At 25.7% G+C, this 25,506-nt stretch overlaps 5 protein-coding genes across 6 annotated transcripts; 1 reads left to right on the forward strand and 4 right to left on the reverse strand.

Annotated features, from left to right (window-relative positions):
• Positions 1-2,198: 2,198 nt before the first annotated feature.
• Positions 2,199-5,217, forward strand: LOC8259729 (probably inactive leucine-rich repeat receptor-like protein kinase At5g48380). 2 transcript variants are annotated; one of them, XM_015724232.2, is made up of 4 exons: positions 2,199-2,474; positions 2,568-2,674; positions 2,972-3,929; positions 4,038-5,217. In XM_015724232.2, the coding sequence occupies exons 3-4, from the start codon at positions 3,069-3,071 to the stop codon at positions 5,052-5,054; spliced, it is 1,878 nt and encodes a 625-aa protein (XP_015579718.2). In that variant the 5' UTR covers positions 2,199-2,474; positions 2,568-2,674; positions 2,972-3,068; the 3' UTR covers positions 5,055-5,217. The 2 variants fall into 2 exon arrangements, with proteins under 2 accessions (XP_015579718.2, XP_025014560.2); XM_025158792.2 differs by having other exon boundaries at positions 2,199-2,674.
• A 5,790-nt stretch (positions 5,218-11,007) lies between these two features.
• On the reverse strand, positions 11,008-12,842 carry LOC112536187. The gene is made up of 3 exons (XM_025158802.2): positions 12,324-12,842; positions 12,157-12,220; positions 11,008-11,393 (listed from the first exon to the last, which is right to left on the reverse strand). Exons 1-3 carry the CDS (start codon positions 12,774-12,776, stop codon positions 11,380-11,382), a joined length of 531 nt encoding a protein of 176 aa, XP_025014570.2. The 5' UTR covers positions 12,777-12,842; the 3' UTR covers positions 11,008-11,379.
• Positions 12,843-15,900: 3,058 nt separating this feature from the next.
• LOC125370749 lies at positions 15,901-16,587 on the reverse strand. Its single transcript, XM_048377495.1, has 2 exons — positions 16,068-16,587; positions 15,901-15,964 (listed from the first exon to the last, which is right to left on the reverse strand). The coding sequence occupies exons 1-2, from the start codon at positions 16,518-16,520 to the stop codon at positions 15,908-15,910; spliced, it is 510 nt and encodes a 169-aa protein (XP_048233452.1). The 5' UTR covers positions 16,521-16,587; the 3' UTR covers positions 15,901-15,907.
• Positions 16,588-18,800: 2,213 nt separating this feature from the next.
• LOC125370650 lies at positions 18,801-20,340 on the reverse strand. Its single transcript, XM_048376950.1, has 3 exons — positions 19,822-20,340; positions 19,650-19,718; positions 18,801-18,902 (listed from the first exon to the last, which is right to left on the reverse strand). Exons 1-3 carry the CDS (start codon positions 20,272-20,274, stop codon positions 18,801-18,803), a joined length of 624 nt encoding a protein of 207 aa, XP_048232907.1. The 5' UTR covers positions 20,275-20,340.
• Positions 20,341-22,468: 2,128 nt separating this feature from the next.
• LOC125370651 lies at positions 22,469-24,108 on the reverse strand. Its single transcript, XM_048376951.1, has 3 exons — positions 23,588-24,108; positions 23,416-23,484; positions 22,469-22,660 (listed from the first exon to the last, which is right to left on the reverse strand). Exons 1-3 carry the CDS (start codon positions 24,038-24,040, stop codon positions 22,469-22,471), a joined length of 714 nt encoding a protein of 237 aa, XP_048232908.1. The 5' UTR covers positions 24,041-24,108.
• Positions 24,109-25,506: the final 1,398 nt, after the last annotated feature.

Genomic DNA, 25,506 nt, shown 5'->3' on the forward strand with positions numbered 1-25,506 from the left:
CAAATACATTCTTCAAAATGAATGAGTTGACATTATTGTAAATGTAATGAGTTAGAGTTAAATTAATAAAGTAATAAATATTAGTCAAAATTAAAAAATAAGAAATTATATTTTGAAATGTATGAAATTTATTAAAACTCTTTCAATAGTCCTAAAATTCTTAATCTTTTCTTAATAAAATTAATTATAAACAAATCATTGAGCTTGTGTCTAAACCCTTTTATCTTATATATATAAAAGAAAAAGTTTTCAAGCCAAATGTGAATGAAATTACTTGGTATTGACTCCCACAACCAGGGACGTGGCTCCATATTCTTTGCCCCAAATCCTTACGTCCATACCCTTTAATCAGAACTACTTATTGCTCCTTTGATTACCAAACTTTCATTCAAATTAAATTATTTTGTTGCTTCACTAAAACTTAAAAATATCTTTCTCTTATAATTGATTAAAAATTAGAAAAAATAACAAAAATATCTAATATATATTTTTTATTTTTTATATCAAAAATACAGTATTAAATTTTTTCATTTTATTTTTACCGTGTGAAAATATCAAAAATACAGGTTTTTAACTTCTTTTTTCAAAATTACAGTTTTGGTTTTTTTTTTTTTTATTTAATTGCTTTTTGATAAAATAATCAAAGAAAAAAAATGAAAAACAATCACACTTTATTTTTAAAAAAAATAGAAAAAAAGTATTTTTTTTAAAAGATTTACACAGTAAAAATATTTTTTTATTGATTTTATAATATTTCTGAAAAATTTCCAAAAAATTAAACAATTAAATAGAGCTAACGTATTTAATTTCTATGTTTTCCATTAAACTGATTTTGTAATAGATTAATTTATTTAGATTCTAATTAAAATTATGTATCAAATGTATCCGGTAAAGTTTCAAAGTCTAAGATTTCATATGTAAAAGTAAAATAGAATTAAACTTAGTAAATTTTAATGTTTAAGAACTTATTTGAAGTTTCTTCTGTCACTCTTTCTTTAAACGTTGCAGTTTTCTAGCTAATATCTCTCATTTCTAGTTTTTCTAAACAAATTTTTTAAATTGTATAAATATATTAAAAATGATGCTTCAGATAATATACTTTTATTTAAACAAAAATTTATAACACTATATTAAAGTATGAAATTATTCTGAAAAATAATAGGATAAATAAAATAAATAATTTTAATTAATATTTTTCAAAAAAAACACATTTTATTTATATCTTAATAAAATTTCATATAAATTTAAAATAGCATATAAATAAAAGTTTTTACCGTTTTGCTGACAAATAAAATTTTAACTTTTTAAGCATTGTTGTCATCAAATAGCCTCTTGATAAAATTTAGCCAATAACATTCCCTTGAAAGAACCTTTACCGGGTGTTCCCATTTTTCAAGTGGGATGACCATCACTTTTGACTTAATTAATACACAATCTTCATTTTCATTGTTATACTCATTATTTTTCGTACTATAAATTGGAAGAAAATAACTTAAATATAATTTTTTTAAATTAATATATATTTATCATCTGACTAAATATATAAAAGTTAATTTTTTTAAAAAGTCAATACAAAAAAAAAATTATTCTTTTAATTTATAGAAATCTGATGAGCCATTAATTATACAGGCTGAAGTATTTATTTTTTTATATTCATCGTAAAAATAAAATCTCATTTAGTAAGAAAATGAAATTCAAACTCAAGATATTTACTTAATATCATTGCCATTTAAGCTAAATTTTAAGTGGAATAAAATTACTATTTAATTCAATATATTTGTACTAACTTATTATATCAATTGATTAGGTATTATTTCATTTATTAATTATAGAAATTGTCTACTAATATTATAATACTATGTTAAATAGTATAATAAATTAATTTTAAAGTATCACTAAATAAATAGCATTACTCTCTAGAGCCCATAACATTCTTATGGAAAAACCTTAATGGAGTGTTCTCATGTTCCTATTCAAGTGGGATGACCATGAGTTTTGGCATAATTAAATAAAGATTATCATCATCATTAAAGTTATTAATTATTACAATCTTATATGTATAAGAGATAAAGACCATAAGGAACGGCAGAAAGTCTTCAAATTTAATTGCTTGTTTCCTTTTCTCTTCTATAATATAATATAGTAATAAATATTTAAATTTTGATATTTGTTAAAAAATAGAGGAGACAAAAAAAAACAAGCAAGTCAAGAAAAAGCACTGAAATGTCATTGCTCACTCTTTCTCTCTCTTTCTCTTTCTTGCAAGTCTGGTCGTCGCTCTGCTTTAGAAAGAAAATGGCATTGCGTCTTTGACCCGACGAACCAACAGACCAAACAAAAAAACCATCACAAAGAAGAGAAAAAAAAAAAAAAACTCATCTTTTTCTCTCTTTCTCAACTTCTCAGTTTCACACCCAATCTTTAACTTTTGTTTCCCATTTCTTCTCTTTCTGTTACTATTCTTGTTTAATTGGGTTGGTTTGTGCTTTAATTATTATTATTGTTATTTATAGCTTTGAATATTCAAACCATTAACGTAGACCCTTTTTTTTCTTTTCTCTTTGAAGGCTCTTTCTTTCTTATTTCTGCGAAGAAAGGAAAGTAAAGCTTGATGCTTTTTCACTGCTGTTGCTTGGCTTCGATCTCTTCAGTTTTGGGTTCTTGAAAATCTCAGGTGGGTAATTCTCGATTTCTAGATTTTACTTGTGTTCATGTGATTTTTAGTTTTGATCAAGCTCTTACCTGGTCAACTGGGTGATTCTTGGTTTTTGAGTTTTGTTTTTGTGCTTGTTTTTATAGGTGAAAATTTGCAGCTACTGTACTTGAATTACTAGTGTTATTGTTGCTTATGTATCTTTAACTGTTGCTGTATATGTATATGAATTTGAGTATTTATGTGGATATATTCTGAATCTTTGTTTAGGATGCTGAATTTTGCTTCTTTTATTTGTTGACTTCGAATTCCTTCCAGGTATGATGTTATGAAGCTGAATTATTGTGGTTACAGTTATTTTCGAGCTCGAATGTGCAAAGATAGCAGTTTAAGGGGGTTCTTTTAATAAACGTTGATGGATTTCTTTGTGCAAATGATGTTGGGTAGACGAGTTTCTATGCTTTTAATTAGCAGCAGTCTCTGGTTGTTGCTGAGCTGTAGTTTGAGCTATGCTACTGAGACTGATATTGCTTGCTTGAAGAGTATAAAAGCCTCACTTGAAGATCCTTTGAATAACTTGAATTCTTCCTGGGATTTTAACAACAAAACTGAAGGATACATTTGTAAATTTGTTGGGGTTGAATGTTGGCATCCTGATGAAAACAAGGTCTTGAATCTCCGGCTTTCAGGTATGGGGCTCAAGGGTAGGTTTCCTATAGGCCTCCAGAATTGCACAAGTATAACAGGTGTAGATCTTTCAAGCAATGAGCTCTCGGGATCTATTCCAGCTGATATATCTCATATAATTAAGTATGTGACATCTCTTGAACTCTCATCCAACAATTTCTCTGGGGAAATACCGGTGGCCCTTGCGAATTGTAGCTATTTGAATGTTCTTAAACTTGACCATAACCGCTTGACAGGTCAAATTCCACCACAACTTGGCTTGCTTGCTCGAATTAAGACATTTAGCGTAGCAAACAATCTTCTGAGTGGACCAGTGCCACGGTTCATCAATGTTACCTTTCCAGCAGATAGTTATGCAAATAATCTAGCATTGTGTGGGGCGCCTTTGTATGCCTGCACTGCAAGTTCAAAGAGCTCGACTGGCATTATTGCTGGGGCAGCAGTTGCTGGGGTGACTGCTGCTGCAATAGGTGTGGGTATTGGTCTATTCTTCTACTACCGTAAGGTATCTAGGTTGAGGAAGAAGAAGGATGATGATCCCGAAGGGAATAAATGGGCAAAGAGTTTAAAGGGAACAAAAGGCATTAAGGCAAGTTACTTATGCATCTCTTTTAAAATCTTGCAAATTTTGTTGTTTACTGTGTTTAGAAATTGCTTATTCTTCTAGGATTGATGAAGAAGATTTTTGCTGTTCCAGGTTTCTATGTTTGAGAAATCAATTTCTAAAATGAAATTGAATGATCTTATGAAGGCTACTAATAGTTTCAACAAAGAGAATATAATTGGGTCTGGAAGAACAGGGACTATGTATAAAGCAGAACTTGAGGATGGCACTTCACTAATGGTTAAGAGATTGCAGGATTCACAGCACTCTGAAAAAGAATTTCTATCTGAAATGGCTACTTTGGGGAGTGTGAAACATTCTAACCTCGTGCCTCTTTTAGGTTTCTGCATGGCTCATAAGGAAAGGCTTTTGGTTTATACATTTATGCCAAATGGAACCCTTTATGATAATTTACACATTGTAGATGAGGGTAAGAAGCCTATGGAATGGCCCCTGAGGCTCAAAATTGGAATAAGGGCAGCAAAAGGATTTGCATGGCTCCATCATAACTGTAACCCCCGTATCCTTCACCGAAATATAAGCTCTAAGTGCATCTTGTTGGATGCAGATTTTGAACCTAAAATATCTGATTTTGGCCTTGCCAGGCTAATGAATCCAATTGATACACATTTGAGTACCTTTGTGAATGGAGAATTTGGGGATTTGGGTTATGTTGCTCCTGAGTATACAAGAACTCTGGTGGCTACTCCAAAGGGTGATGTTTATAGCTTTGGAACAGTACTTCTGGAGCTGGTGACTGGTGAGAAACCTACCCATGTGGCTAAAGCTCCTGAAAGCTTCAAGGGCAATTTAGTTGAATGGATCACTCAGCTGTCAAGTAACACTGAACTTCATGAAGCCTTGGACGTAAATTTGGTAGGGAAGGGTGTTGATAATGAAATTTTCCAGTTCCTTAAAATTGCATGTACTTGTGTAGTGCCAAATCCCAAGGAAAGGCCCACGATGTTTGAAGTATACCAGCTTCTAAGAGCTATTGGAGAGAGATACCATTTTACTGCCGAGGATGAGATTATGATGCCTTCAGACAATGGTAGTGCTGATTTTCTAGAGGAACTCATTGTTGCTCGAGAAGTAACCGAGGCTAATTGATAAGGCGTGAGCTAGGTAAAGTATTTTAGCAGAATTTATATGTAAGTATCTGTTGTTGTGCGCAGTTTAAATAAATGTTCATATTATCATATATGTATACTTTAATCATTCACGGCCGTTTGGAGAAGTTGTTATAATCATCTTTACAATCTTCCAGCACCAATCTTGGTTCTCTCGCTCTAGTCAGCATTAAAGCTTTCTTTTATTTAGATCAGTGCTATATTTTCTTTCTTGGAATTTTTGCCGTGTGTAGTATATGCTCCAATGGCTGATGAATTTCTATGTGAATGTGGTAACTATAGTATCTCTTGTAAATGTATGTAATTCGTGACTAATTTCTTACAAATATTAGCATTTTTCTGTGGTAGTTGATATTTTTCCAAAATCTGCCATAATGGCTACCTGGAAGCTTATTCCTATGAAACTTCAATATCTGCACGACTTTGGTTGGGAAGCTTATTTAAAGCTTGCTTAAGTTGGTGGGTTCGCAGTTAAACGATTTGTAAAGCAGCCGGCCACCAATAAGTTTGAGCTCAACTATTATTAAACAATTTTTATTTGAGTGGAATTTCCAGCAGCTCACAAGCAGAAAAACTCATGTATGGTCTCCTTTATGGTTGGACCATTTAATAGACACCTCCCAAAGACCAAGTATGTATTAGTTTTCGTTCCCATAGAAAATTTCAATTTCTATTTTAGTATCTATTAATGTACATTTAATGGATAAGTAGATTTAGGTGTCCATTTATTGACTGCTAGAGGTCTAATCAGAACTTTGGGTTTCTTGAAAGCACTCTCTTAATCAGAACTTTTGCCCAGTACGCTTTTACCTTATTACTCAAGTTCTTCCTTTTGCCTTTACCTTTACCTGCTAAACCAGAGAGTTGATTTCTCTGATCCAAATCAATCCTCTTCTTTGAATGCCTCAAGCTGAAAACCTGGAAAAAGAATACAAGTTTTCTTAGTTTTAGTGGGAAAATAATATTTTCCAAATCAGAAAAAAAAGTTATGTTTTCCTTGTAATAAAACATACTGTAATGAGGAGAAGAAATAAGTTTCAGGTGGTTTTGAAAGTTTTAAAAGAAGCATTTTATTGCTATTTATCTAGCGTTAACTAAGAAGCTGAGCATCTCCCGTTAAAAGTAAAATGCAAATTCTGGCAAGAATCAGAAACAGTAAGCATACCTGCTGCATTGTGCTTCCACTGAATTCTATCACTGCAACTCTCATGAACTGTAGTTACTGCACAATGCTGTTGAATATATTCCTCTGCTGCCAATGTCTAATCATCCACAGGATCAAGTAGAACACAATTATTAATCACCTCCGCAAAATAGAAACTGATAATCTGCGAAGACTGATGACTCAGTTTTAATGATTTACAACCACTAATGAATGCTGAGGCCCGAATTAATTACATTTGATAAATTAGTATATAACATCATTTTATTAAATATATTTTACTATTGCACGAGCATTTTCCTATATGTTATTATATATTTCACAAATTTAATGAATAAATAGACTTCAAATAAAATTATAAAATACTTAAATTTTTTCTTTTGCTTTGATTTAATAACTCATTATCGATATTAAGCTTTATGTGTTTAGTTTATCTAATTATATTTTTTATTAAAATTATTATTTATAAAAAATAATTTATTATAGTTGAATAATTATTTTATTTATTTTCTTAACATGATTTAATTATTTTATTTTAGTAATTATTTAATAAAAATATTGAAATAATTTTTTTATGTTAATAGAGAAATAAATATGAAAAAAGTTCAATATTTTAATTTTAATAATTTCTTACAAAATTTTATAATATAATACTTTTGATAGTAATTTTATTATAATTGAATAAAAATAGAATCTTTATTTTTTTTAAAAATAGTAATAAAAAAATTATTAGAAGAGATGAATTTTAAATTTTCATGATCAAGGAGCAAAACATTTATAAAATTTTAATGGATAATTGGTTTAGTATATAAGAATATGTTGATTATACTGAAGTAATTAACTTGCAATTTTTGAAAAAATTAATGTTCAGTTATTTGAATTTCATCATACATATATATATATATATATATATATATATATATATATATATATATAAATATATATATATATATATTTAATGATATAGTAATTAATGAATTTTTTATAGAATTAGGATTGAATTAGATTAAAAACTAATCAATTATATTAAAATTAGAAAATTAAATTAATTACAAATAGAATTAGGGTAAAATAATATTAATAACAACTGATTAATTCTAAGAGTATTTTAGTCAGTTTATCTTCGTGCTTTTATATATTATAAATTATATTAAAATATTAAAGAGATATATTATAAAATATACTACTAATTAGGGCTAAGTATGGAATTCGAAGATTCCAAATTCTACTAATTATTTAATTATTTAGGTTAACTAAAATTGAAATAATTCATTAATTATATATCAAATTTACATCTAGAATTTTTTAATATTGGTTAAAAAATAGATTTTAAGAAAGAGAACAAATTTAAAATAAGAAAAAAGAAAAAATTGTTAAAAGAAGAAAGTGAGGTTGGAAAGAGGAATGTGAGAGGCAAGCAATTCAAAATAAACAATTAGGAGTATTGACACTTCTTAGTGGATAAGGTGTATTTTGTATTATAGAAATCTATCTACTTAAACAAAATTAAAAATAATTAGTTTCAACCATAATTTTCTGTGAATATGAGATCTAATTATGAAGAATAACAATAAAATATAAACACAGACTATAATTTATTTTATAACGAATTTTAATTAAAAAAAATTTGTACCTTAAGTTAAAAAGATATATTATCTTATTAGATAAGAAAGTATTAATATATTATTAAATTTAAATAAATTAATTAATTATCAATACGAAAGAGTTAATATAAAATTATTAACATAGTATATTTTATTATCAATCCTATAATGTAATAAACTAAAATTATATTATTTAGAAAAATTTATAAGTGAGATGAAGATAAATTCCTTATCTGTTGATTTTACTTATGTTATATGCATAAATATAAATGAGATTTTATTTTATATATATATATATATATATATATATATATATATATATATATATGTATAAAATTAGATATTAGATCATTTAATTGTATTGTAAACTCTTTCAAATCATTCTATTAAAAGTCTTAGATAAATATAAATATTTCTCTTTTATTTAAAGTGATATTGTACAATTAATTATAATAAACATATTCAAGAAAATAATGATTAACAATGACAACAACGACGACTGATAATAATAAATAAAAATTTTAAAAATATTTTTAAAATTGTTACTAATAAAGTCTATTGGCAATTATTATTAAGAATTATTTATTGTAAACCTTTTTAACTAATATTTAATCTCCCTATCAAAATTTTAATTAGTTTTAAGAATAATTTATTATTTACTGAATATTTATTATTTAGAAATATTTATATAACTTTTAGTCTTTTAGTTAAAATCTTATATAATTTTGTTAAATTTACTAATGAAAAATTTCCTTAGAAAATGAGAATATACATTTTTTGAAGTAGAACTTCAACTATATAGGAAATTATGACAAATATTATCTTCAATTGAATCTTGAATTAAAATAAAATATAATATCTACTCTAGACTTAGGCTAATAAAAGAGTGCATTAATGAGTTCAATTATTAATATTCATGTGCATCGTACTTTCATGAAAAATTATTCATTTTTCTATTTTATTTCATAATGATGAACAATAAAATAAAATATTTGAAGAAAAACCACAATTGAAATTTATTTATTTAGTAGTGCCATGAGCAATGGTATTATCCAAAATAATAAATTATTAACTCATCATTAAGCTTTGACATTAATTTCGAAATAATTGACATAATTTAAACATATTATAAATTTTTTATAATAATTTGGATAATCTCTTTACATTTTAAATATTCTTAAAAAATAAATTGGCAAGTTTTTATTTAATTATATTTATCATAAATAGTGATAATAGCTTAAATATATTTTAGATATCTATATCTACATATAATACTAGAATTAAAGATTTAATTTTATAATTTTTTAAAGTAAGAAAAAAAAAAGCAAAATTCATATTGAAAAGTGTTTGCTATATTCTATCTTAGTAAAATAAAGTATTACTATTATTATATTATTATTTAAATTGTATTAAGATACTTTTACAACATATGTGAATCTTAATTTTTCTTTGACAATATATTAAATTTATTTAATGATAGCTACATTAATCAGTTTAAATTTTATAAATCATAAGAATTATTAAAAAAATATATATACTTTTTATTTTTTAAGTAATAACAAGTTAAATAGTTAATACTAATTTACTAAATAAAAACAATTACATGTATATAAATATATAAATATTTTTTTGTGAATAATAATTTTTCTATGACTAATAATTTCTTTTTTAAAAAAATTTCCAATGATTTTATGCCTATTTTTCTTCAGTCCTTATTGTCAATTAAAAAAATAAAAAACCATTACAGTTTGGAAATATTTTTTTAATATATCGACTTACTGATTTATTATAAATATAATTTTTAGACTTTAGTATAATTATTACCTACTTTGGTAAATACTGAGTCAGTTTTGCAGAAAGTTTATTTTTATTATCATCCAATAATATATTATAGGCAACTGTTAAATAAGTTTTTACAGTGTATTAGCTATGACATTAATTAAGGTTATAAAAATGTATTTAAACTTCAGTTGTATTGAGATGTATCTAAACTTGGTTTTCTTTTTCACTTATAATTGAGAAGCTAAAGATTTTTCTTGAGTCTATTTGAATAAATCTTTTGGCTTGAGTAGCTACTTTTAATTATAAATAATTTATAAAGATTTATTTATCAAAATGAGAAAGAAGTTGAATTTAATTATAATAAAAAAAATAATTTGATATTTTATTTATTAGGATAATTCAAATAATTATTAAAATTTATCAGTACTGAGATTTGAATCTATTAACTAATTAATTACACATATATTTATAACTGACATGAGAAAATTGAAATAAATCACCAACTTACAAATTAACATCCTTTATGAAAAATTGAAAATTTTCTAAATATTTAATGAAGATATAAAATAAAAAATATAAAAAATAATTTAGAATAAAATTGAAAATTTTTAAAATAAATTAATACTTATGTAATATCATTATCTAAAGTTAATATTATTAATAATTGAATTATTTTATTATAACTTTATGTTATGGTCAACAATATATAAAATTTGTAACGATAATGATAACTATTTTTACAAAAACATATATCAAATAAAAATCATGATAAAATAGAAAATAAAAGAAAATATGATAGGTCAAGGTTTAACATATATTAGTGCTAGATTAGAGTTTTAATAGAAGAAATGTTTGATGAAAGAAAAGTTAAAATAGAATTAGTCCTATTATATTATCTTTATTAGGAATATTAATGTCAATACTATCATACTATTTTATTGAAATAAATATACTTTTATAATAGATGTGAATTTTCAGTGTTTTTTTAATAATATATTAAATTTATTTATTACTAGCTATAAAAATAATTAGAATAAATTTTATAAGCTATAAAATGATCTACTTATAGATAAATTTATTATATGATAAAAAGATTTTATCATTATCTTAACATTAGAAATATTTATAATGCTAAATTTAAAAATATATATTATTTTATATTTTGAGTGATAACGAGTCAATCAGTTAATATTTATGTATAATGCAAAGATAAAAGAGAGAGGTAATTAACCTTTTATTTTTCATTTTTCAATATTTCCTTATATGATTCTACATTTCTATATTGTTTTTTTAATTTTTTAATATGCTTTATTTATGACAATAATTCTAAATGAGATTGCTAGGTAATAAAACAGTGTAGGCGTAATCGCATACGGCAAGTTATATACTTTAAGCAAGCACCACAACACAAATCTTTTATTTAAATAACATCCCATGGAAGGGGATGAGACACACGCATTATTCAAAAGAAAGAAAACAGCCACAGATTTAGCCATGCCTTCATGGCAAACCACACACACATGCACACCTTTTATTTATTATTATATAAACGGAACGGAATTTTGATCACATTAAACTTTAGATATCGGCGATGACCACCGCAATGGTGGCTTTGGTCCGAGCTAACCACGACCCATTTTCACCCGATATTGCACACTTTGCTGGTGTTATCTCCGGAGCTGTCAGAAGAACCAAAAACTACTGGTTTGTGCTGTGTTTCTTTGGAGATATAACTCCCTTCCAGATGCTGGAATAGATCATGGAGCTGAATCTGCAACAAAACCATAATCAATATTTTGGAGTTTGCGATGTATGTTTCAGATAGATTACAATAAGAATTTACCAACAAAATCAACTAAAATTATCAAAACTAATGATGTACTGCTACTATTATTATTATTTTTATTATATATATATATATTTTCGGTTTATATAAAATCTGACTAGTACTAGGTTGAATAACAATTCAATATAAGATTTTATTGATAATATGTAAGACAATTTTTTTATTTAATTTATTGATTAATACATTAATTTATATAATTTAATATTAAAATAAAATTAATATATTATTTTTCTAGGATTGAAAAACGTTGCTTAATTGAAAAGTAATTTATTGGCTATATATTATTTTTTAGAATTATAATTATTATTTAATTAATTAAGAAATTAACATATTAACTAATTAATATATAAATTTCTATTGAAAATAATTAAATAAGTTTACAAATTATACAATAATACTATGCTTACATGTTAAAATAAGTTATATATATATATATATATATATATATATATATATATATATATATATATATATGTATATATATTTATATATTTATATATAAAGCAATTGTGTAAAATTAATAAAGCCTGCAAAGCTTTTTCTCCTTTCTTTTCTTTTTTTACAGATATTGTATTAGTCATAATTTATTTTGCCAAACAATAGACCCTTGTACGTTGAAGATGACAGACCATTGCATATTGATTATAATGTCTTCCACCAAGAATATGATGGGATAAATTAACCTGACCTTCTCCTGAAGTTGGAGGATAGTTGGCCATCATTGGAATTCGACGTTGTTTAGGGTTTTTCTCCTTCATAAAAAAAAAAAAAGATGAAAAGATATAAAATGAAACATATGTCAAAAAATAAAGCAAATATATATATATATATATATATCGGAAGTGATGATCTTACCAGCTGCAGTTCAAGAGCTTTGGATTTAGAGTGGAGCATAGCAAAATTGTCGACCAACAAACCATGGCCGTGAAGACAATTCTTTTGCTTGCTTATGCAGCATAAGCATAAATTGAATGTTTTTTCCTCTGTCTCAAAGCATACAGCGCAGGTGAAATACAGACCTTTGAGAAATGCCTGACAAAGATCACAGCATGGCCTCCTGGTCTTAATAATATACATCAAAATCAAGAAATCGTTGAACCCAATATGGTCATCAGGCTTCTTGCCTAACGCCGTAAGGATGCTTGGTGACAGAGGTTCATGACCCCTTTCTCTCAGGAACTCATCAAATTGGCCTATGGTGCCATTCGTACACTGGTCTAGCATTTGGAGGAAGCGTAATGTGCCAGTCTTAAATTCATGGCTGCCAAGTTCAAAGTAGGCAAGAGCAGCTTTCAGAATTTCTTCCATGGCTCTCTTGATCAGAAATATTTGTGAATGTTTGTTTAGGATATTTATGTTATGGGATGCATTACAAGTTGTCCAAAGTAAGAGTATTTATAGCCAAACCTTATAGTGTAAACTAATAAACTATACAACTAATAATGCAAATAAATTAATCCAGTTGGTAAGGAATTTCTTTGTCATTGTAAGGTTTGATCTTCATCAAAAGCTCTAGGATATATAATTTTTAATTCATTTAAATAATGCATAAAAATGTAATGGAGTAATGAATATCCAACTATAGAAATTACTTATTATTTAATCTTTTCTTATAGAGTTATCTAATGGAGTTATAATATATTGAGTAGGTTATTGAATTCAACTCATCCTTAGAAAATGAGATTTAGTTAAATTCGAACAAAACTTTGAATTTTCACAACTAAAATTGGTTTAGTATATCATAACAATTAATTTAAAATGTATATATTCGACCCTCCATTCATTATCTTGTGAACATATAATATCAAGAAAAAAAAATGTTTTTCTATTCTTTCTTGAAAACCCATCTGAACTTGATAATATAAAGCATATATAGTAATACCATATCCTTAGCCACAATTGATACCATATTTAGTATAACCAGCGACCTTTCCTGTATGGAAGTTTTATATTCTGGTCCATTCCTGTTTATTTTTTAGGTCGATAATAATTTATTTATTTTTTCTTATTTTATATCTATTAATTTTTAAATATATATTATTATTTTTTAAAGTTATAAAGTTATAAGATTCTTTCTTTATGAAGTAATGAATTCTTCTATTGTGAGAGTGGTGACGTGGAGTATTAAGTTCTTCTAGAAGTGGCAAAAAACTGAAGTAATTAAATTTGATAGTCGGATAATATGAAATTGATAAATAGTTTAGTGTCACTAAGTGAAACGTATTTTCGTAGAAATAGAATTGACTATTCTAGTAATACGATTAATGATTATTAGAAATAAATATTTTTCTATTATTATTTGATATTAACATGTATTTTTATTTTTTATGTCAAAAGAGAAAAAGAATGATCTTTTCGTTGGGTTCCTATTTAGTCCCCTTCGTTTTTTGAAAGTTGTTTCCATTTCTACATTTATTTCTTTCTCACTTTTCCTTTTTTTTCCTGTTTCTGAAAATTTTCTAAATATTTAATGAAGATATAAAATAAAAAATATAAAAAATAATTTAGAATAAAATTGAAAATTTTTAAAATAAATTAATACTTATGTAATATCATTATCTAAAGTTAATATTATTAATAATTGAATTATTTTATTATAACTTTATGTTATGGTCAACAATATATAAAATTTGTAACGATAATGATAACTATTTTTACAAAAACATATATCAAATAAAAATCATGATAAAATAGAAAATAAAAGAAAATATGATAGGTCAAGGTTTAACATATATTAGTGCTAGATTAGAGTTTTAATAGAAGAAATGTTTGATGAAAGAAAAGTTAAAATAGAATTAGTCCTATTATATTATCTTTATTAGGAATATTAATGTCAATACTATCATACTATTTTATTGAAATAAATATACTTTTATAATAGATGTGAATTTTCAGTGTTTTTTTAATAATATATTAAATTTATTTATTACTAGCTATAAAAATAATTAGAATAAATTTTATAAGCTATAAAATGATCTACTTATAGATAAATTTATTATATGATAAAAAGATTTTATCATTATCTTAACATTAGAAATATTTATAATGCTAAATTTAAAAATATATATTATTTTATATTTTGAGTGATAACGAGTCAATCAGTTAATATTTATGTATAATGCAAAGATAAAAGAGAGAGGTAATTAACCTTTTATTTTTCATTTTTCAATATTTCCTTATATGATTCTACATTTCTATATTGTTTTTTTAATTTTTTAATATGCTTTATTTATGACAATAATTCTAAATGAGATTGCTAGGTAATAAAATGTAGGCGTAATCGCATACGGCAAGTTATATACTTTAAGCAAGCACCACAACACAAATCTTTTATTTAAATAACATCCCATGGAAGGGGATGAGACACACGCATTATTCAAAAGAAAGAAAACAGCCACAGATTTAGCCATGCCTTCATGGCAAACCACACACACATGCACACCTTTTATTTATTATTATATAAACGGAACGGAATTTTGATCACATTAAACTTTAGATATCGGCGATGACCACCGCAATGGTGGCTTTGGTCCGAGCTAACCACGACCCATTTTCACCCGATATTGCACACTTTGCTGGTGTTATCTCCGGAGTCACAAGAACCAAAAACTACCTGGTTTGTGCTGTGTTTCTTTGGAGATATAACTCCCTTCCAGATGCTGGAATAGATCATGGAGCTGAATCTGCAACAAAACCATAATCAATATTTTGGAGTTTGCGATGTATGTTTCAGATAGATTACAATAAGAATTTACCAACAAAATCAACTAAAATTATCAAAACTAATGATGTACTGCTACTATTATTATTATTTTTATTATATATATATATATTTTCGGTTTATATAAAATCTGACTAGTACTAGGTTGAATAACAATTCAATATAAGATTTTATTGATAATATGTAAGACAATTTTTTATTTAATTTATTGATTAATACATTAATTTATATAATTTAATATTAAAATAAAATTAATATATTATTTTTCTAGGATTGAAAACGTTGCTTAATTGAAAAAGTAATTTATTGGCTATATATTATTTTTTAGAATTATAATTATTATTTAATTAATTAAGAAATTAACATATTAACTAATTAATATATAAATTTCTATTGAAAATAATTAAATAAGTTTACAAATTATACAATAATACTATGCTTACATGTTAAAATAAGTTATATATATATATATATATATATATATATATATATATATGTATATATATATTTATATATTTATATATAAAGCAATTGTGTAAAATTAATAAAGCCTGCAAAGCTTTTTCTCCTTTCTTTTCTTTTTTTACAGATATTGTATTAGTCATAATTTATTTTGCCAAACAATAGACCCTTGTACGTTGAAGATGATGACCATTGCATATTGATTATAATGTCTTCCACCAAGAATATGATGGGATAAATTAACCTGACCTTCTCCTCAAGTTGGAGGATAGTTGGCCATCATTGGAATTCGACGTTGTTTAGGGTTTTTCTCCTTCATAAAAAAAAAAAAAGATGAAAAGATATAAAATGAAACATATGTCAAAAAATAAAGCAAATATATATATATATATATATATCGGAAGTGATGATCTTACCAGCTGCAGTTCAAGAGCTTTGGATTTAGAGTGGAGCATAGCAAAATTGTCGACCAACAAACCATGGCCGTGAAGACAATTCTTTTGCTTGCTTATGCAGCATAAGCATAAATTGAATGTTTTTTCCTCTGTCTCAAAGCATACAGCGCAGGTGAAATACAGACCTTTGAGAAATGCCTGACAAAGATCACAGCATGGCCTCCTGGTCTTAATAATATACATCAAAATCAAGAAATCGTTGAACCCAATATGGTCATCAGGCTTCTTGCCTAACGCCGTAAGGATGCTTGGTGACAGAGGTTCATGACCCCTTTCTCTCAGGAACTCATCAAATTGGCCTATGGTGCCATTCGTACACTGGTCTAGCATTTGGAGGAAGCGTAATGTGCCAGTCTTAAATTCATGGCTGCCAAGTTCAAAGTAGGCAAGAGCAGCTTTCAGAATTTCTTCCATGGCTCTCTTGATCAGAAATATTTGTGAATGTTTGTTTAGGATATTTATGTTATGGGATGCATTACAAGTTGTCCAAAGTAAGAGTATTTATAGCCAAACCTTATAGTGTAAACTAATAAACTATACAACTAATAATGCAAATAAATTAATCCAGTTGGTAAGGAATTTCTTTGTCATTGTAAGGTTTGATCTTCATCAAAAGCTCTAGGATATATAATTTTTAATTCATTTAAATAATGCATAAAAATGTAATGGAGTAATGAATATCCAACTATAGAAATTACTTATTATTTAATCTTTTCTTATAGAGTTATCTAATGGAGTTATAATATATTGAGTAGGTTATTGAATTCAACTCATCCTTAGAAAATGAGATTTAGTTAAATTCGAACAAAACTTTGAATTTTCACAACTAAAATTGGTTTAGTATATCATAACAATTAATTTAAAATGTATATATTCGACCCTCCATTCATTATCTTGTGAACATATAATATCAAGAAAAAAAATGTTTTTCTATTCTTTCTTGAAAACCCATCCGAACTTGATAATATAAAGCATATATAGTAATACCATATCCTTAGCCACAATTGATACCATATTTAGTATAACCAGCGACCTTTCCTGTATGGAAGTTTTATATTCCGGTCCATTCCTGTTTATTTTTTAGGTCGATAATAATTTATTTATTTTTTCTTATTTTATATCTATTAATTTTTAAATATATATTATTATTTTTTAAAGTTATAAAGTTATAAGATTCTTTCTTTATGAAGTAATGAATTCTTCTATTGTGAGAGTGGTGACGTGGAGTATTAAGTTCTTCTAGAAGTGGCAAAAAAACTGAAGTAATTAAATTTGATAGTCGGGATAATATGAAATTGATAAATAGTTTAGTGTCACTAAGTGAAACGTATTTTCAGAGAAATAGAATTGACTATTCTAGTAATACGATTAATGATTATTAGAAATAAATATTTTTCTATTATTATTTGATATTAACATGTATTTTTATTTTTTATGTCAAAAAGAGAAAAAGAATGATCTTTTTCGTTGGGTTCCTATTTAGTCCCCTTCGTTTTTTGAAAGTTGTTTCCATTTCTACATTTATTTCTTTCTCACTTTTCCTTTTTTTTCCTGTTTCTGAAAATTTTCTAAATATTTAATGAAGATATAAAATAAAAAATATAAAAAATAATTTAGAATAAAATTGAAAATTTTTAAAATAAATTAATACTTATGTAATATCATTATCTAAAGTTAATATTATTAATAATTGAATTATTTTATTATAACTTTATGTTATGGTCAACAATATATAAAATTTGTAACGATAATGATAACTATTTTTACAAAAACATATATCAAATAAAAATCATGATAAAATAGAAAATAAAAGAAAATATGATAGGTCAAGGTTTAACATATATTAGTGCTAGATTAGAGTTTTAATAGAAGAAATGTTTGATGAAAGAAAAGTTAAAATAGAATTAGTCCTATTATATTATCTTTATTAGGAATATTAATGTCAATACTATCATACTATTTTATTGAAATAAATATACTTTTATAATAGATGTGAATTTTCAGTGTTTTTTTAATAATATATTAAATTTATTTATTACTAGCTATAAAAATAATTAGAATAAATTTTATAAGCTATAAAATGATCTACTTATAGATAAATTTATTATATGATAAAAGATTTTATCATTATCTTAACATTAGAAATATTTATAATGCTAAATTTAAAAATATATATTATTTTATATTTTGAGTGATAACGAGTCAATCAGTTAATATTTATGTATAATGCAAAGATAAAAGAGAGAGGTAATTAACCTTTTATTTTTCATTTTTCAATATTTCCTTATATGATTCTACATTTCTATATTGTTTTTTTAATTTTTTAATATGCTTTATTTATGACAATAATTCTAAATGAGATTGCTAGGTAATAAAACAGTTGTAGGCGTAATCGCATACGGCAAGTTATATACTTTAAGCAAGCACCACAACACAAATCTTTTATTTAAATAACATCCCATGGAAGGGGATGAGACACACGCATTATTCAAAAGAAAGAAAACAGCCACAGATTTAGCCATGCCTTCATGGCAAACCACACACACATGCACACCTTTTATTTATTATTATATAAACGGAACGGAATTTTGATCACATTAAACTTTAGATATCGGCGATGACCACCGCGAATGGTGGCTTTGGTCCGAGCTAACCACGACCCATTTTCACCCGATATTGCACACTTTGCCGGTGTTATCTCCGGAGCTCGGAAGAACCAAAAACTACCGGTTTGTGCTGTGTTTCTTTGGAGATATAACTCCCTTCCAGATGCTGGAATAGATCATGGAGCTGAATCTGCAACAAAACCATAATCAATATTTTGGAGTTTGCGATGTATGTTTCAGATAGATTACAATAAGAATTTACCAACAAAATCAACTAAAATTATCAAAACTAATGATGTACTGCTACTATTATTATTATTTTTATTATATATATATATATTTTCGGTTTATATAAAATCTGACTAGTACTAGGTTGAATAACAATTCAATATAAGATTTTATTGATAATATGTAAGACAATTTTTTATTTAATTTATTGATTAATACATTAATTTATATAATTTAATATTAAAATAAAATTAATATATTATTTTTCTAGGATTGAAAAACGTTGCTTAATTGAAAAGTAATTTATTGGCTATATATTATTTTTTAGAATTATAATTATTATTTAATTAATTAAGAAATTAACATATTAACTAATTAATATATAAATTTCTATTGAAAATAATTAAATAAGTTTACAAATTATACAATAATACTATGCTTACATGTTAAAATAAGTTATATATATATATATATATATATATATATATATATATATATGTATATATATATTTATATATTTATATATAAAGCAATTGTGTAAAATTAATAAAGCCTGCAAAGCTTTTTCTCCTTTCTTTTCTTTTTTTACAGATATTGTATTAGTCATAATTTATTTTGCCAAACAATAGACCCTTGTACGTTGAAGATGACAGACCATTGCATATTGATTATAATGTCTTCCACCAAGAATATGATGGGATAAATTAACCTGACCTTCTCCTGAAGTTGGAGGATAGTTGGCCATCATTGGAATTCGACGTTGTTTAGGGTTTTTCTCCTTCATAAAAAAAAAAAAAGATGAAAAGATATAAAATGAAACATATGTCAAAAAATAAAGCAAATATATATATATATATATATATCGGAAGTGATGATCTTACCAGCTGCAGTTCAAGAGCTTTGGATTTAGAGTGGAGCATAGCAAAATTGTCGACCAACAAACCATGGCCGTGAAGACAATTCTTTTGCTTGCTTATGCAGCATAAGCATAAATTGAATGTTTTTTCCTCTGTCTCAAAGCATACAGCGCAGGTGAAATACAGACCTTTGAGAAATGCCTGACAAAGATCACAGCATGGCCTCCTGGTCTTAATAATATACATCAAAATCAAGAAATCGTTGAACCCAATATGGTCATCAGGCTTCTTGCCTAACGCCGTAAGGATGCTTGGTGACAGAGGTTCATGACCCCTTTCTCTCAGGAACTCATCAAATTGGCCTATGGTGCCATTCGTACACTGGTCTAGCATTTGGAGGAAGCGTAATGTGCCAGTCTTAAATTCATGGCTGCCAAGTTCAAAGTAGGCAAGAGCAGCTTTCAGAATTTCTTCCATGGCTCTCTTGATCAGAAATATTTGTGAATGTTTGTTTAGGATATTTATGTTATGGGATGCATTACAAGTTGTCCAAAGTAAGAGTATTTATAGCCAAACCTTATAGTGTAAACTAATAAACTATACAACTAATAATGCAAATAAATTAATCCAGTTGGTAAGGAATTTCTTTGTCATTGTAAGGTTTGATCTTCATCAAAAGCTCTAGGATATATAATTTTTAATTCATTTAAATAATGCATAAAAATGTAATGGAGTAATGAATATCCAACTATAGAAATTACTTATTATTTAATCTTTTTCTTATAGAGTTATCTAATGGAGTTATAATATATTGAGTAGGTTATTGAATTCAACTCATCCTTAGAAAATGAGATTTAGTTAAATTCGAACAAAACTTTGAATTTTCACAACTAAAATTGGTTTAGTATATCATAACAATTAATTTAAAATGTATATATTCGACCCTCCATTCATTATCTTGTGAACATATAATATCAAGAAAAAAAAATGTTTTTCTATTCTTTCTTGAAAACCCATCTGAACTTGATAATATAAAGCATATATAGTAATACCATATCCTTAGCCACAATTGATACCATATTTAGTATAACCAGCGACCTTTCCTGTATGGAAGTTTTATATTCTGGTCCATTCCTGTTTATTTTTTAGGTCGATAATAATTTATTTATTTTTTTCTTATTTTATATCTATTAATTTTTAAATATATATTATTATTTTTTAAAGTTATAAAGTTATAAGATTCTTTCTTTATGAAGTAATGAATTCTTCTATTGTGAGAGTGGTGACGTGGAGTATTAAGTTCTTCTAGAAGTGGCAAAAAAACTGAAGTAATTAAATTTGATAGTCAGATAATATGAAATTGATAAATAGTTTAGTGTCACTAAGTGAAACGTATTTTTCGTAGAAATAGAATTGACTATTCTAGTAATACGATTAATGATTATTAGAAATAAATATTTTTCTATTATTATTTGATATTAACATGTATTTTTATTTTTTATGTCAAAAAGAGAAAAAGAATGATCTTTTTCGTTGGGTTCCTATTTAGTCCCCTTCGTTTTTTGAAAGTTGTTTCCATTTCTACATTTATTTCTTTCTCACTTTTCCTTTTTTTTCCTGTTTCTGAAAATTTTCTAAATATTTAATGAAGATATAAAATAAAAAATATAAAAAATAATTTAGAATAAAATTGAAAATTTTTAAAATAAATTAATACTTATGTAATATCATTATCTAAAGTTAATATTATTAATAATTGAATTATTTTATTATAACTTTATGTTATGGTCAACAATATATAAAATTTGTAACGATAATGATAACTATTTTTACAAAAACATATATCAAATAAAAATCATGATAAAATAGAAAATAAAAGAAAATATGATAGGTCAAGGTTTAACATATATTAGTGCTAGATTAGAGTTTTAATAGAAGAAATGTTTGATGAAAGAAAAGTTAAAATAGAATTAGTCCTATTATATTATCTTTATTAGGAATATTAATGTCAATACTATCATACTATTTTATTGAAATAAATATACTTTTATAATAGATGTGAATTTTCAGTGTTTTTTTAATAATATATTAAATTTATTTATTACTAGCTATAAAAATAATTAGAATAAATTTTATAAGCTATAAAATGATCTACTTATAGATAAATTTATTATATGATAAAAAGATTTTATCATTATCTTAACATTAGAAATATTTATAATGCTAAATTTAAAAATATATATTATTTTATATTTTGAGTGATAACGAGTCAATCAGTTAATATTTATGTATAATGCAAAGATAAAAGAGAGAGGTAATTAACCTTTTATTTTTCATTTTTCAATATTTCCTTATATGATTCTACATTTCTATATTGTTTTTTTAATTTTTTAATATGCTTTATTTATGACAATAATTCTAAATGAGATTGCTAGGTAATAAAACAGTTGTAGGCGTAATCGCATACGGCAAGTTATATACTTTAAGCAAGCACCACAACACAAATCTTTTATTTAAATAACATCCCATGGAAGGGGATGAGACACACGCATTATTCAAAAGAAAGAAAACAGCCACAGATTTAGCCATGCCTTCATGGCAAACCACACACACATGCACACCTTTTATTTATTATTATATAAACGGAACGGAATTTTGATCACATTAAACTTTAGATATCGGCGATGACCACCGCAATGGTGGCTTTGGTCCGAGCTAACCACGACCCATTTTCACCCGATATTGCACACTTTGCTGGTGTTATCTCCGAGTCGCCGGAAGAACCAAAAACTACTGGTTTGTGCTGTGTTTCTTTGGAGATATAACTCCCTTCCAGATGCTGGAATAGATCATGGAGCTGAATCTGCAACAAAACCATAATCAATATTTTGGAGTTTGCGATGTATGTTTCAGATAGATTACAATAAGAATTTACCAACAAAATCAACTAAAATTATCAAAACTAATGATGTACTGCTACTATTATTATTATTTTTATTATATATATATATATTTTCGGTTTATATAAAATCTGACTAGTACTAGGTTGAATAACAATTCAATATAAGATTTTATTGATAATATGTAAGACAATTTTTTTATTTAATTTATTGATTAATACATTAATTTATATAATTTAATATTAAAATAAAATTAATATATTATTTTTCTAGGATTGAAAAACGTTGCTTAATTGAAAAAGTAATTTATTGGCTATATATTATTTTTTAGAATTATAATTATTATTTAATTAATTAAGAAATTAACATATTAACTAATTAATATATAAATTTCTATTGAAAATAATTAAATAAGTTTACAAATTATACAATAATACTATGCTTACATGTTAAAATAAGTTATATATATATATATATATATATATATATATATATATATATATATATATGTATATATATTTATATATTTATATATAAAGCAATTGTGTAAAATTAATAAAGCCTGCAAAGCTTTTTCTCCTTTCTTTTCTTTTTTTACAGATATTGTATTAGTCATAATTTATTTTGCCAAACAATAGACCCTTGTACGTTGAAGATGACAGACCATTGCATATTGATTATAATGTCTTCCACCAAGAATATGATGGGATAAATTAACCTGACCTTCTCCGAAGTTGGAGGATAGTTGGCCATCATTTGGAATTCGACGTTGTTTAGGGTTTTTCTCCTTCATAAAAAAAAAAAAAGATGAAAAGATATAAAATGAAACATATGTCAAAAAATAAAGCAAATATATATATATATATATATATCGGAAGTGATGATCTTACCAGCTGCAGTTCAAGAGCTTTGGATTTAGAGTGGAGCATAGCAAAATTGTCGACCAACAAACCATGGCCGTGAAGACAATTCTTTTGCTTGCTTATGCAGCATAAGCATAAATTGAATGTTTTTTCCTCTGTCTCAAAGCATACAGCGCAGGTGAAATACAGACCTTTGAGAAATGCCTGACAAAGATCACAGCATGGCCTCCTGGTCTTAATAATATACATCAAAATCAAGAAATCGTTGAACCCAATATGGTCATCAGGCTTCTTGCCTAACGCCGTAAGGATGCTTGGTGACAGAGGTTCATGACCCCTTTCTCTCAGGAACTCATCAAATTGGCCTATGGTGCCATTCGTACACTGGTCTAGCATTTGGAGGAAGCGTAATGTGCCAGTCTTAAATTCATGGCTGCCAAGTTCAAAGTAGGCAAGAGCAGCTTTCAGAATTTCTTCCATGGCTCTCTTGATCAGAAATATTTGTGAATGTTTGTTTAGGATATTTATGTTATGGGATGCATTACAAGTTGTCCAAAGTAAGAGTATTTATAGCCAAACCTTATAGTGTAAACTAATAAACTATACAACTAATAATGCAAATAAATAATAAAAAGTGGTGAAACCAGATAAAAAAAAAAAAAAAGGAAAGAAAAAGAAAAAAAAAGTATGAGATTATCTTACACAAAAATATTTAAATTAATTTACTATTTAAAATAAGACATGTAAATATATTTAAGAAAAAGAAAAAAATATGAGGTTATTTTGCAGTCAATTTTTTTTTGCTTTTATCTTCAAATTTTAAATACATATTTTGTTATTTGACAAATTGAGTGCCCAACAAACCAATTTTTGTTTTAAGTCAAATAGGACAGAAACGAACTTTTGAATTAAAAAAAATCTCTTCGTGACGTGTGGATTATTAAGTGCTGTGCGTAACACATGACGTGTGGATATCCGGTCTTTGGATTATCAAGTGTTTCGTGAAGTATGTGCAACACACGACAGTGAAAGCAAGTAAATGAATTAATTAATTATAATAAAATAAAACAAATAAATTATGTAATATTTGAGACCTACTGATAAAGGTGCAAAAAAAAAAAAAAAACCAGTAAATTTATCAATAAATTATTTATTATTCTATAAATATTAGTTAATTTAGTAATTGATTTAATATTATTAATTTATTAAATTTAATAAAAAATAGATAATAATAATATAAATGTATAGGAATAAATTTTTAAAATATTGCAGATAGATTATAACAAATACTGATATTTATATTTAAATTATAATAAATTAAAAGGCAAAAGATATCTATAAAATTAACTCATCAATATTAATTTATAAAACTAAATGATATTTAATATAAATTTCTACAATAACAAAATTATCTTTTTTCTTCTATAATTTATTTTTCAAATAAATCAAAATGTTCATCCGTATTTTTTTTTTATATATATTTCTTACCTAAGCTAACATCTGCTCTTCTAGTACATTATTGATTATTGATGTGATGATTGGCTGCATGTGCCATGAGGTCAAAGAAGTTAGAAGGGCCATTTGGGTAGTTTACAAGGAAAAGGAACATTACTCTCTCAAGACTTTAAGTTAGAAAATAGTTAGCAAATTAATTAGTTAAATTAATCAATTTGTTAGGATTAAATTGGAAATTTAGGATTAAAAGTATAATTTTATTAATATAAGGTTTTAATAAAAATTTGTAGGTTTGTTATTTTTGTAATTAAATATGTCGGCAAGGGTTTTTTGATAATTTTACATTTAAAAGTAAGGGTGTATATGTAATTATATATTTTTCAATAAATCTAATTTGGCCCAAATTAAATAGTTAGGGGCTTAATTGAAAGGCTAAAGAAAATTTTAATGGTTAATTGAAATATCTGCTGGATGAAATTGTTAGTAATTAG

Source organism: Ricinus communis, chromosome 7 (assembly GCF_019578655.1).
Source record: "Ricinus communis isolate WT05 ecotype wild-type chromosome 7, ASM1957865v1, whole genome shotgun sequence".
In the NCBI taxonomy this organism is placed as follows: Eukaryota; Viridiplantae; Streptophyta; class Magnoliopsida; order Malpighiales; family Euphorbiaceae; genus Ricinus; species Ricinus communis.